The 12,274-nt window shown below is 42.4% G+C and overlaps 2 protein-coding genes across 2 annotated transcripts in view; both read left to right on the top strand.

The window, feature by feature from the left end:
* The window catches only part of LOC138946597 (uncharacterized), a 154,232-nt gene extending 152,197 nt beyond the window's left edge, over window positions 1–2,035 (top strand). Inside the window, exon 3 of the mRNA XM_070318043.1 lies at window positions 1,962–2,035. Coding sequence (XP_070174144.1) covers window positions 1,962–2,035 — 74 coding nt within the window. The remainder of the gene's footprint in view (window positions 1–1,961) is intronic.
* The window catches only part of LOC138947729 (probable G-protein coupled receptor 139), a gene marked incomplete in the record, with an annotated part of 73,913 nt that overhangs the window by 30,738 nt on the left and 30,901 nt on the right, over window positions 1–12,274 (top strand).

Genomic DNA, 12,274 nt, shown 5'->3' with positions numbered 1-12,274 from the left:
TGCGTGCATGTGTGCGTGTGTGTACAGCGATTCAGAGAAAACTACTGGACCGATATTCATGAAATTGTACATGAGAGTTCCTAGGTATGGTATCCTCAGACGTTTTTTCATTTTTTCGATAAATGTCTTTGATGACGTCATATCCGGATTTTTGTGAAAGTTGAGGCAGCACTGTCACGCCCTTATTTTTCAATCAAATTGACTGAAAGTTTGGTAAAGCAATCTTCGACAAAGTCCGGACTATGGGATTGAATTTCAGCTTAGCAGCTTAAAAATTAGTTAATTAGCTTGCTCATTCATTAAAATTGAGTTTTCACTAACAGATTTAAAAATGATTGAATCGTATTCCTTAATTCCTTCTGAAATCAAAAATATATACATAATGTCATGTTTACTCTAAACATGTGCTCAGAATTACAGAAACTAGGTTAAGTAAGTACTGCGTTCGCACGCTACGCGGAGATAGTCAAGTGAACGGCCTTAACTGGCATAGAAAAACTAAATGTTTTTATATTGCTTCACGCGACTTGTTCTTTCTTTCTTTCCCTTCTTCTTTCTTTCTTTCTTTCTTTCTTTCTTTCTTTTTTAAATTCTTTCTGTCTTTTTGTTCTGTCTGTCTTTCTTTGTTTCTATCTTTGTGTTGATTTTTGTTTAATGAATGGAAGTCTTTTTCATTCTCTTTCTTTCTTTTCCTTTCTTTCCTTCTTTCTTTCTTTCTTTCTCTCTTTCTTTCTCTCTTTCTCTCTTTCTCTCTTTTTGTGTGGATTTTGTGTGTGTGGAAGTCTTTTTAATCAGGATGTTAATCGACCGCTAACGTTCCGAGGTCAAAAATCGATGGTGGGCTAATTCATGAAACGTTTGGTAAATGATGATACCAACATTCACAACTACTTTTATCTATTGGTCGGTGAACGGACACACGAAACAGTAATGTGACAAAATAAATGGTGTAGCCGTGTTTGTGCTGCAGAGTGGACGCAGATAGGTTTTCTTGATTTGTCCACGGCAGCCAACAGAACTACCGTAAAATCCCTAGCATAAGCCCACCCCCCCTGTGCACAGATTTAGGGCACAATTGGGGGGTGGGCGTTTGCTAGGGATAGACCCCTTTGCACAAAGTAAGTTTTGTGCTCAACCGTGTAATTGAGTGTATACAAACCCCGAAAGCATGTAAGTTAGGTCGTGTGAGTAGAAGTGAAGGGAAAATGGACTTTGAGGCAAAGAAGGCCAACCATGAGAGAGAGAGAGAGAGAGAGAGAGAGAGAGAGAGAGAGAGAGAGAGAGAGAGAGAGAGAGAGAGAGAGAGAGAGAGAGAGAGAGAGAGAGAGAGAGAGAGAGAGAAAAGGACTGGCTCTTCTGAAAACAACACGAGCATAGTCATTCATATAAATTTATAAAGTAAAAAGAAAATCGCCAGACCTTTGCAAGGACAAACAATAACAACACAATTCCGGGAAAAAGAAACTTGATGAAATGTCGAAATGTCAACACCAATGAAGCCCTTTCTTTCTGTACAGGGAAGAAATTACACGATCGTCTTTGGAAATGAAACGTTAACTGAACTTGGATTTTGTCTTCAAAAGGCCCAATCTTTCTGAGAAAGAAAAACCCACAAACTTAGGAAAAAAAAGAGAAGAGAAACTCGAATAAACATTAACGATGGGTATGAGTGAGGAGAGGGGACAAAGAATAAGAAAAAAGGAAAGAAACACGAAAAGGTAAAGAAAGGGGAAAAGATGACTTTTAGAACAGTCTGCACAAATCCTAGTGAAAGTGAGCCTATAGTCTCTTTGAAAAAATCAGGGTGGGCGTTTGCTAGGTAGTTACCCCTGTGCACAACTTTTGGCCCAAAGTGGGGGGTGGGCGTTTGCTAGATGGTGGGCTTATGCTAGGGATTTTACGGTACCTGGAGAAGGGTTTCTTGCTTTTCTGCTCTCACGTCTCCTCGGTGACTGTCTCAGTGAAGGAACTGCTGCTGCTGCTGCTGCTGCTGCTGCTGCTGCTGCTGCTAATGATGATGATGATGCCGCATTAAACGTTCCATAACTTAAGCAATATCGTTGTTTGATTCTTTGTGATGGATAGTTGTCAATGTTTCCCTAGCTTACGTTACCTAGTGACACGTGCAACTGGAAACAAACGTGGCCATTATATTAGTGTTTGAGACAACGTGAGTGGTTTTAGTCTAGTGTACACTTCCAGGCCTACACTCTAACAGGAGCAGCACTTAATTCCACGGGTAAAACAAAACACGGAACATAGTTATACAACTGTATGAATATTTTCATATCTCGGAGGTGAGAAAAAAAAAACCTTCAATGTAGAACCGCTCCGGAGTGTCAGTAAATATGTCTAAGCGGCGTTAACCTCTCTTAAATTGTATGTAATTGCATGCTAATGTGGTAAGAGATCAGTAATAATGCAGCAAAACTGCGACAGAACTCTCTAGTATTTCTTAGACTCAGTTCTCTCCTTGGTTATAAACTGTATTGCAGGGTCGATAATAACACTACACCCCATCAGTCTAGCTCATACTCTAAAACACAATGCTGGTCAAACATTTGGGATTTCTCCGACGACTAAGCCATCCCAACCCCCCCCCCCCCCCCCCCCTGCCCCCTTTCCTCCTCTCACCCATGTGTCCGCACCCCTCCCCCCACCTCCACCCCACCCCAACCCCCCTTGCCCAATCCCGTTGAATCAGTTTTCCCTGCACTGTGTTCATCGCGTTATTTGTCCATCCTTGAGAAAGATTGCAGAGAAAAATAATCCCGAAGAGAGCTCTTTCTTTTTGCTTCATAAGCCTCCCCACACCTTTTTTTTCATAACACCTTTTCTTCCTTGTTGATATGAGCCCTTCGATGGCTCTATTCGATTTTTCGCCTGGCAGGAAGAGACGGGCAATAATGAAGTATGGCGTCGTCTTTGAAAGCCATCTGCAATACTTGGTGAGCCGTGTGGCCTTTGCTGCACACTGTGTTGGAATGTAATTCCATCTGTTTGGCCGCTAGATTACCCGTTTGTCGATGGCGGAATTGGAAACTCAGCTAATTTATGCGGCATTTATAAGGGAAGCAGGCTGAGTAAAGAAAGAAACATAATAGAAAGAAAAAACTAAAGAAAGAAAGAAAAAAAGAAAAGAAAAAAAAGAAGAGGAGAGGAAATGGGGGAACAAGCGTCCTTGATCAGTACAACATACAAAGAAAAGAAGAAGAACTAAAAAGAAGAAGAAGAAGAAGAAGAAGAAGAGGATTAAGCCTCCTTGATCAGTGCGACAGAGAAAAAAAAGAAAAGAAGGAATGAAGGAAGGAAGGAGGAAGAAGAAGAAGAAGAAGAAGAAGAAGATTAACAACAACAACAACAACAACAACAACAACAACAACAACAACAACAACAAGAGACCAAAGCAACAAGCAAATAATCAAACAAACAAACAAACAAACAACCAGACAAACTTGAATATTATTCTTCCCAGGTAATACAAATGCTCGGCAATGTGGACAGAGACGAACAAATTCGGTGCAATGTTGATCGGATACGAGCAATAATAAATTCACCTTGCAAATGAGTATCTTATTACTTTTTTGGCTCACGTAAGTGTAGCCTATGCGATCGTAACTTTGTCTGTCTGTGCGTGTGTGCGTGTGTGCGTGTGTATGTCTGTGGTAGAAACTTTAACATTTGAAGACGTCACATTATGGCGTAAGAGGGTTAGACGTCACGCGAAGGAATTACTGAAAGTCTCGGTCATTGTTATTTTGAGCGGGCCGAGACTAGTTGGCAGTCGTGTCCCTGTAAGTTACAGGCTACATGCAGACAGACAGATCTAGATCTAGTGTCTCGCTTTCTTGCACAGTGTCACCTATGCTTACTGTGTGTGTGTGTGTGTGTGTGTGTGTGTGTGTGTGTATGTGTGACGGAGTGATTGAGTTTGTGTTACTGTTTGTCGATTTCTTACGTGAGCCTTGAAGGCTTCGCCTCTTGTTTTATCTGGCATTTCCACCGGTTTCATGTATCTTCGTCGAAACTGTAGCTCAAATGAGATTGAAAAATATATACGCAATTCTGAAGAATCAGTAGACTCTAAACTGCAGTGTTCCACTTTTAAACACACTTTGTGTGAGTGCATGTGGCTAACATACTGAATTACAGCTGGTTACTGTCCACCAGAGCTGTACAGAACACGCACTCATACGCTCGTTCCATTCTTATCAGTCACTCCCACACATTAATTGTCCACAGCTTCTTTTCTGTAACCAGTTTTGAAGAGAGTGTGACATAGTACATAATTCTCCTTGCAAAAAGTGTGCTAGCTTCTTTCGCAAGTAGAAGTTGGCACAATGTCACACTGTGTGCATTGCGTAAAGTGAGTTTGAAAATGGAGCACTTAGGTGTTTAGCACGAGTGCACAGTCATGTCATCCTTTATTTCTGGAAGATGAATAATTATGTGTTAGCAAGCACGTTCTCCTCACCCAACCCTGGTTCTGTTTTGAGCGCGAGCTAGGGAAGGCCACATAGTCTGTTTCCATTTGTAGAATTGATGACGATGACAAGACAAAGACTGTACCGGTCGCACACGACGCGCCCACATAAAGGTGGACGACAATAATGTTGTTATTAGAAAGCAGACAATGCCTTCAAGGCATAATAATATCGATCAAAAATGCATGCGCTTGCCTACGCAATGATCTACTCTCGGAGAGAATCGTGAAACGTCCTAGGTGTTGGCCGACACATGTGACAAGAAAAGTGCAAGGATACTTTCCTTTCAGGGCAAACCATCTTGACTTCTTCTTTTTCTTCTTCTGCGTTCATGGGCTGAAACTCCCGCTTTCACTCGCGTGTTTTCCACGAGTGGAGTTTTACGTGTATGACCGTTTCTACCCCGCCACTAAGGCAGCCATACGCCGCTTTCAGGGGAAGCATGCAGGGTATTTTTGTGTTTCTATAACCCACGGAGCTCTTCTTCTTCTTCTTCTTCTGCGTTCGTGGGCTGAAACTCCCACGTACACTCGTGTATTTTGCACGAGTGGAATTTTACGTGTATGACCGTTTTTTACCCCGCCATTTAGGCAGCCATACGCCGTTTTCGGAGGAAGCATGCTGGGTATTTTCGTGTTTCTATAACCCACCGAACTCTGACATGGATTACAGAATCTTTTTCGTGCGCACTTGGTCTTGTGCTTGCGTGTACACACGGGGGGTGTTCGGACACCGAGGAGAGTCTGCACACAAAGTTGACTCTGAGAAAATAAATCTCTCCCCGAACGTGGGGACGAACTCACGCTGACAGCGGCCAACTGGATACAAATCCAGCGCGCTACCGACTGAGCTACATCCCCGCCCCCACGGAGCTCTGACATGGATAACAGGATCTTTTCCGTGCGCACTTAGTCTTGTGTCCTGCTTGTTCACAACCATCTTGAAAATCGCAATAAATCCGTTGAGGCTTTTAAATGGGATAAGAGTATTCTTCACCTTGGAAATTAATCCAAAATCAACTGCCTGGCTGCTTCTTGTGCGGACATTTGATTTCTTTTCTCAGCATCCATTTCGCACACTGATACAGATGCCGGTTACGACCCCAGCAGTAATAATAATAATAATAATAACAATAACAATGTCGTCTGTCATATGAGCGTTGATGCGTTGAGCTGTCGTTATGCACCATACATGGCCCAGCTCATCCGGCTTCAGCGTTTTTTTTATATCGGAGTGGTCCTTCTCCTAGACTGGTGGCTTTACCGGGCTGTCGAGTCCAGTCTACCCGGCTATTTGGCCATAGCTGGCTGGTTTGTTTATCTGAGGTGACCTTCCCCAGGGCTAGAACTTAAAATGCGGCTCTTGTTCGCATGATGCTCCCGTCATTGGACACCTGGGGTATTTCTTGAGTGTAACAGTGCCACCTGTTACCCCGCCCCATCCTGTTGGAAGCACCGCCAGTTGGTCCGCGACTGCTTATTCGTCCTGGCAAGCCTGGCTTATTTCGCAGCTAACCTCCATATCTGAAGGCCATCACACTATCCGCCACCTGTGAACGCGCCTGGTTGGGGGTGGTCGCCTCTACTGTCCCAGGATAATAACAATAATAACTGGACATTTTTAAGTGCCTAACCGATGGCTCTAGGCCCTTTACAAAAGAACATACATATATACAGAATAGAACAGTTAGGCCACACAAAAAAATTAGTCTGTTTACGGTAACCCGACCGACCCTATTTTTTTCGCGCGACCCTAGACTTTTGTTTTGGCATTTGGGGAAAAAAAAAAAAAAAACCCCAAAAAACACGTAAAAATATGTTTTTTTGGAGAAAAAAAAAATAAAAAAAATCCCGACCTACCGACCCTATTTTTTGGGCCTATGTTACCGTAAACAGACCTATTTTTTTTTAGCCTTAAAAGTACAACCTACATAAAATTCCAATGAATTGCCACTATGTACAGAAGGCAGGTAGGCTGTTAACGTTAGCAATACGTCCAAGTAGAAAATGGTCTAAGTTATGCCTGTGCTATGCCTATATGACTACCTCGATCATTTACACAAGAAGAAACGTGTTTGGTAAATGCATCCACTTGCCTGAACAACAACCTACTCTCTGAGACAATCGTGGCACGCTCTGGTTATTGGCCGCTACGCGTGAAGCGTTTCATTGACAACATCGAAAATAGAATGTATGCGACCTGAGGCATTACACGCCCGAATACTCTTCAGCGTATATATATAACACAGGACAAAACTGAAGTAGCACCTGAAAAGCTACCGGCACGGTTGGCCTAGTGGTAAGGCGTCCGCCCCGTGATCGGGAGGTCGTGGGTTCGAACCCCGGCCGGTCATACCTAAGACTTTAAAATTGGCAATCTAGTGGCTGCTCCGCCTGGCGTCTGGCATTATGGGGTTAGTGCTAGGACTGGTTGGTCCGGTGTCAGAATAATGTGACTGGGTGAGACATGAAGCCTGTGCTGCGACTTCTGTCTTGTGTGTGGCGCACGTTAGATGTCAAAGCAGCACCGCCCTGATATGGCCCTTCGTGGTCGGCTGGGCGTTAAGCAAACAAACAAACAAACAGACCTGAAAAGCTGACTGAAAGCTGCTATGGTCTTGGAATGTCCAACACTGAGGCGGTCGATGGATGAATATATAATGGCTTTACCCTTGAAACAATGGATAGGAGAGGAGACGCCTGATTAGGAATACTACAGGTATTCCGCGTTTTGGTGACGTAAGTTGGTGTGTGTGTGTGTTCTAACTCTCTCTCTCTTTCTCTCTCTCTGTCTCTCTCTCTTTCTCTCTTTCTTTCTCTATCTCTCTCTCGTTTTCTCTCTCACTCTTTCTCTCTCTCTTTATCTCTTTCTCTCTCTCTTTCTCTCTCTATTTCTCTCACTCTTTCTCTCTCTCTGTCTCTCTCACTCTTTTTCTCTCTCTCTCTCGTTCTCTCTCTCACTTTTTCTCTCTCTCTCTCTCTCACTTTCTCTCTCTTTCTCTCTCTCTCTCACTCTTTCTCTTTCTGTCTCTCTCTCTCTGTCTCGGTCTCTATCTCTCTCGCTCTCTCTCTCTCTCTCTTTTTTCTCTGTCTCTCTGTCTCTCTCTCTGTCTCCCCCCTCTACCCCTCTCTCTCTCTCTCTCTCTCTCTCTCTCTCTCTCTCTCTCTCTCTCTCTCTCTCTCTCGCTGTCGCTCCTTTTGTCTGCACGCGCTTGTTTTATTGTGACATTTGTCTCTTCATGACACTTGTTTCATCAGAAACCAAATGTTAGCGTGTAATTGTACGCCGCGCGTCAACGTGGTAATGGGAGTCCTCTGCCACCCTAACTGGGTTACTCTCGACAGCTTTGTTCCATTTTTGCTTTGGTTTTTCTTTTGTTGCTGCTGTTGTTGATTTTTTTTAAATATTTTTTTTTATTATTTTTTTTTTAACATTTTGACCTTTGAACAATAAATCCAAAAACAAAAAGACTGCCAACGTTCCAAAATTCAGAATAAAAACACAAGAAAGGTAGGTTGTTGGAACGTTTGTTATTGACAAAACAATACATTCACAGATATTTCGACCCAACGGTCTTTTAAGTGAACAGACAAACAAATATTCACACACAACTTATCTTGATAGAATCAGTTTACGTTCACTCGTCAGGAAGCCGAGCGAATGAATAATGAACAATAAACAAAGATTGGTTACCTTGTGAGACATGAAGTCTAATTCCTACAAGTGATTCAAGCATATTTGGAATGGTGCTTCGTGTGATTTCTGCTATCACCAATCCAGTCAAGTAGTGACACACACACAAAAAGGACACGTATCGGTCTTTAAGATACTTGTTTGGCGTCACATCAAGAAGACAGACGCTTACCAGCGCACCTAAGATCCCAACCTTCATTTCAGTTGTGCTAAGCAAAAAGCCATCTTCTGCCTGTGCAAGGGACACTGCGTTCTGAAGGCACACATCGAAAGGATAGGCGTCGCTGTTACTGCTCCGTGTGTGACTGCGGTCAGATTTGGAGCAAATCATATGGTTTCAATGTTTAAAAAGTAATGCATATTTACACATCGTGGACTGGGTGGCCGAGTGGTAACGCACTTGCGCTCGGAATCGAGAGGTTGCGTGTTCGACCCTGGGTCGGGCCGCTATTTTCTCCCCCCTTTCCTAACCTAGATGGTGGGTTCAAGTGCTAGTCTTTCGGATGAGACGAAAAACCGAGGTTCCATCGTGTACACTATATTGGGGTGTGCACGTTAAAGATCCCACGATTGACAAAAGGGTCTTTCCTGGCAAAATTGTATAGGCATAGATAAAAATGTCCATCAAATACCCGTGTGACTTGGAATAAAGGCCGCGAAAGGTGAACATTCGCCTAACAGGCTTGAGGTTTGCTGGTCGATGTGAATGCGTGATATATTGTGTAAAAAATTCCATCTCACACGGCATAAAGCGCTTTGAACTTCGGATAAGGCGCTATATAAATAAAGAAAATAATAAAAAAATATAACATTCCAAACACTGGCAACCAGTCTGACTGTAAACTATTTCCAATTTCTTCCGCGGTAAAAAAAAAAAAACCCACCTAAGATAAACGTATTTGGATATTAATAAAATCCAAATGAATAACCACATTTTATTGGCTGAAAACTAAGATATTACCTACTTTAAACGATACCCGCTTGTTCCAGATTTGACGTGCGCCACTGTTACCCACAGTTCACGAGAAGTTTGGTTCTGCTCTGGAGCGACACTTGAAGGGTATCTTTCTCAATTTCAGTTTCCGATAGTCTAGTCTCTCCGTTTATGACGATGTTAACTTGGTCGACTGGCGTTCTAGTTTTAATTTGTGCTTGGCTGACACCCCCCCCCCCCCCCCCCCCCCCCCCCCCCCCCCCCCGACCTTCTTTGCTAGTTACCATCAACCCATTATCTCGCCCGGTCTTCCCGGCTTACCGTTTTCAGTATTCGTCTTCTGTCGATGCACCCAGCAGGCAACTAAATACCTTTTTATTTAAGGGGTCTTTTTTTTCTTGACTAGCGGGTCATTGGACCGCCGGGAAAATGGATCCTCATGTCAACGGGTAACCGAATTACTGGTTGGCCGAGTGGACTGGGTGGCCGAGTGGTAACGCACTTGCGCTCGGAAGCGAGAGGTTGCGAGTTTGACCCTGGGTCTGGGCGTTAGCAATTTTCTCCCCCCTTTCCTAACCTAGGTGGTGGGTTCAAGTGCTAGTCTTTCGGATGAGACGAAAAACCGAGGTCCCTTCGTGTACACTACATTGGGGTGTGCACGTTAAAGATCCCACGATTGACAAAAGGGTCTTTCCTGGCAAAATTGTATAGGCATAGATAAAAATGTCCACCAAAATACCCGTGTGACTTGGAATAATAGGCCGTGAAAAGTAGGATATGCGCCGAAATGGCTGCGATCTGCTGGCCGATGTGAATGCGTGATGTATTGTGTAAAAAAAATTCCATCTCACACGGCATAAATAAATCCCTGCGCCTTGAATCTGTGCTCGATATAAATTGCATAAAATAAAAATAATGAAGCTATGCGCTTCGTTCAATAATGAATTTTCTCGATTTGCTCTATAAATCCCTTAGTGCACTGGGATGTCTCAATAACTTAAATAATAATGGACATTCATATAGCGCTTCTCCACAGCTCGAAGCGCTTTTCAAGTTCAATTTACAAGTTCAATCAAAAACACAACACGATATATACAACTAATACAATTTGTCTCAGATGAAAAGGAAAATACTCATCAAAGAGCACATACATGGTTGCATAAAATACAAAAAATCACATTTTTTCGCTGCGCAGCACAGTGCACAGTCAAACAACACGCGAACAAACACATACACCAGACAAATGCTCACAACAAGCACACATGCACAAACACACACACACACACACACACACACACACACACACACACACACACACACACACACACACACACACACACACACACACACACACCAGGTCAGTTAAGTACTCATAGAGAATAATGTTTGGGACAGAGCTAATCGGCGACGAAATGTTGTTTGAAGAGGTGCCCTACATCCCATGCAGCCACGTGACCACAGTATTTCATGAGACTCGTTTACGTACAAAGGACTGTGTGTTTAGAAGGATGATTCCTCATTTTGTGCAGTTCACGGACCTTTTTATTTTCACGACGTTTTGTTATTAACGAGCTGGGTAAACAACAACAAAAACAACTAACAAACAATGTTGATAGGTAAAAAATAAATCGCCGGTTTGCATGGTTGTGGGAATAAGGTAACAGATGAGTAATCAAAAGCAAACCCAATGGAAACACAATGGAAACCCAATGGAAACACAATGGAAACACAATGGAAACACAATGGAAACCCAATGGAAACACAATGGAAACCCAATGGAAACACAATGGAAACACAATGGAAACCCAATGGAAACACAATGGAAACCCAATGGAAACACAATGGAAACACAATGGAAACACAATGGAAACACAATGGAAACACAATGGAAACACAATGGAAACCCAATGGAAACACAATGGAAACACAATGGAAACACAATGGAAACACAATGGAAACACAATGGAAACACAATGGAAACACAATGGAAACACAATGGAAACACAATGGAAACACAATGGAAACACAATGGAAACACAATGGAAACACAATGGTTTCTTCGCCTCTTTTCATTTGTGATAAGATTCCCTGAGAACAATACTATGCACTGCGAGTGAAAGTTCGGAAGACAAACGAATGTAACGTCTGAACATAAGGCAAAAAAAATAAAAAATAGGTCTGTTTACGGTAACCCGACCGACCCTAGTTTTTTCGCGCGACCCTAGACTTTTTTTTGGCATTTGGGAAAAAAAAGAAAAAAAATCTTGTTTTTTTGGCAAAATAACGTAAAAATATGGTTTTTGGGAAAAAAAATAAAAAATAAAAAATCCCGACCTACCGACCCTATTTTTTTGGCCTATGTTACCGTAAACAGACCTATTTTTTTTTTTGGCCTAAACACAAACTACAGCCAACTGACCACTGGCAAACGAACAAAAAAGGCTTAATTAAAAACATGAAACCTTCCACAACAATACATCTTTTCGGTATCTGAGCAGATCTCGCGAGACTCGCTCTTTGTTATGCTTTGAATGTCGCAAGAATTTCGTACCTTTGCTTTTGCAGCTAGCGCGAGATTGCTGTACCACATGCTTTGCTATGATCTGAAGTTTGCGAGATATTACGAGAGCTTGGAATACCGATAGGGTCTATAGCCTGTATATCTGCAAACCCACCGAGGTGTGTTTATTTCTGGTTCGCTTCACTCGTGTTGTGAGAAATTGCAAGTCGAATTGATTGTGAGTTCAAGACAGCTATATTTTAGTGTGTGTTCAAGGCTGTTACAATTTGATGTGTGTTCAAGACTGTTAAATGTTGGTGTGTGATCAAGACTGTTAATTTTTATGTGTGTTCAAGACAAACACATTTTCAGGATGAAAATCGCTTGTTCATTTCAATGTTTGTTATTCTCTCAGGTGCCAGGAGATTGGTTCCGTATAACTCTCGCTTACTCCATTACACATGTCGTAAGCATTTAGAGAGCTTACTTCCCTTTGGTTATTTGATTTGAGTTCAAGACTGTTACATTTTGGTGTGTGATCAAGACTGTTTAATTTCGTGTGTATTCAAGACATAAAGACTTTAAATTGTGTGCACTTATATATCATCCCCTATCTCAAGCCAAGGTATATCAAATATGAAGAAATTCGCTGAACAAACGTAG

The sequence above is a fragment of the Littorina saxatilis genome, linkage group LG14 (genome assembly GCF_037325665.1).
Source record: "Littorina saxatilis isolate snail1 linkage group LG14, US_GU_Lsax_2.0, whole genome shotgun sequence".
NCBI lineage: Eukaryota > Metazoa > Mollusca > Gastropoda > Littorinimorpha > Littorinidae > Littorina > Littorina saxatilis.
The sequence above is the reverse complement of the archived record's forward strand: the minus strand, read 5'-3'. Positions and strand labels throughout refer to the sequence as shown.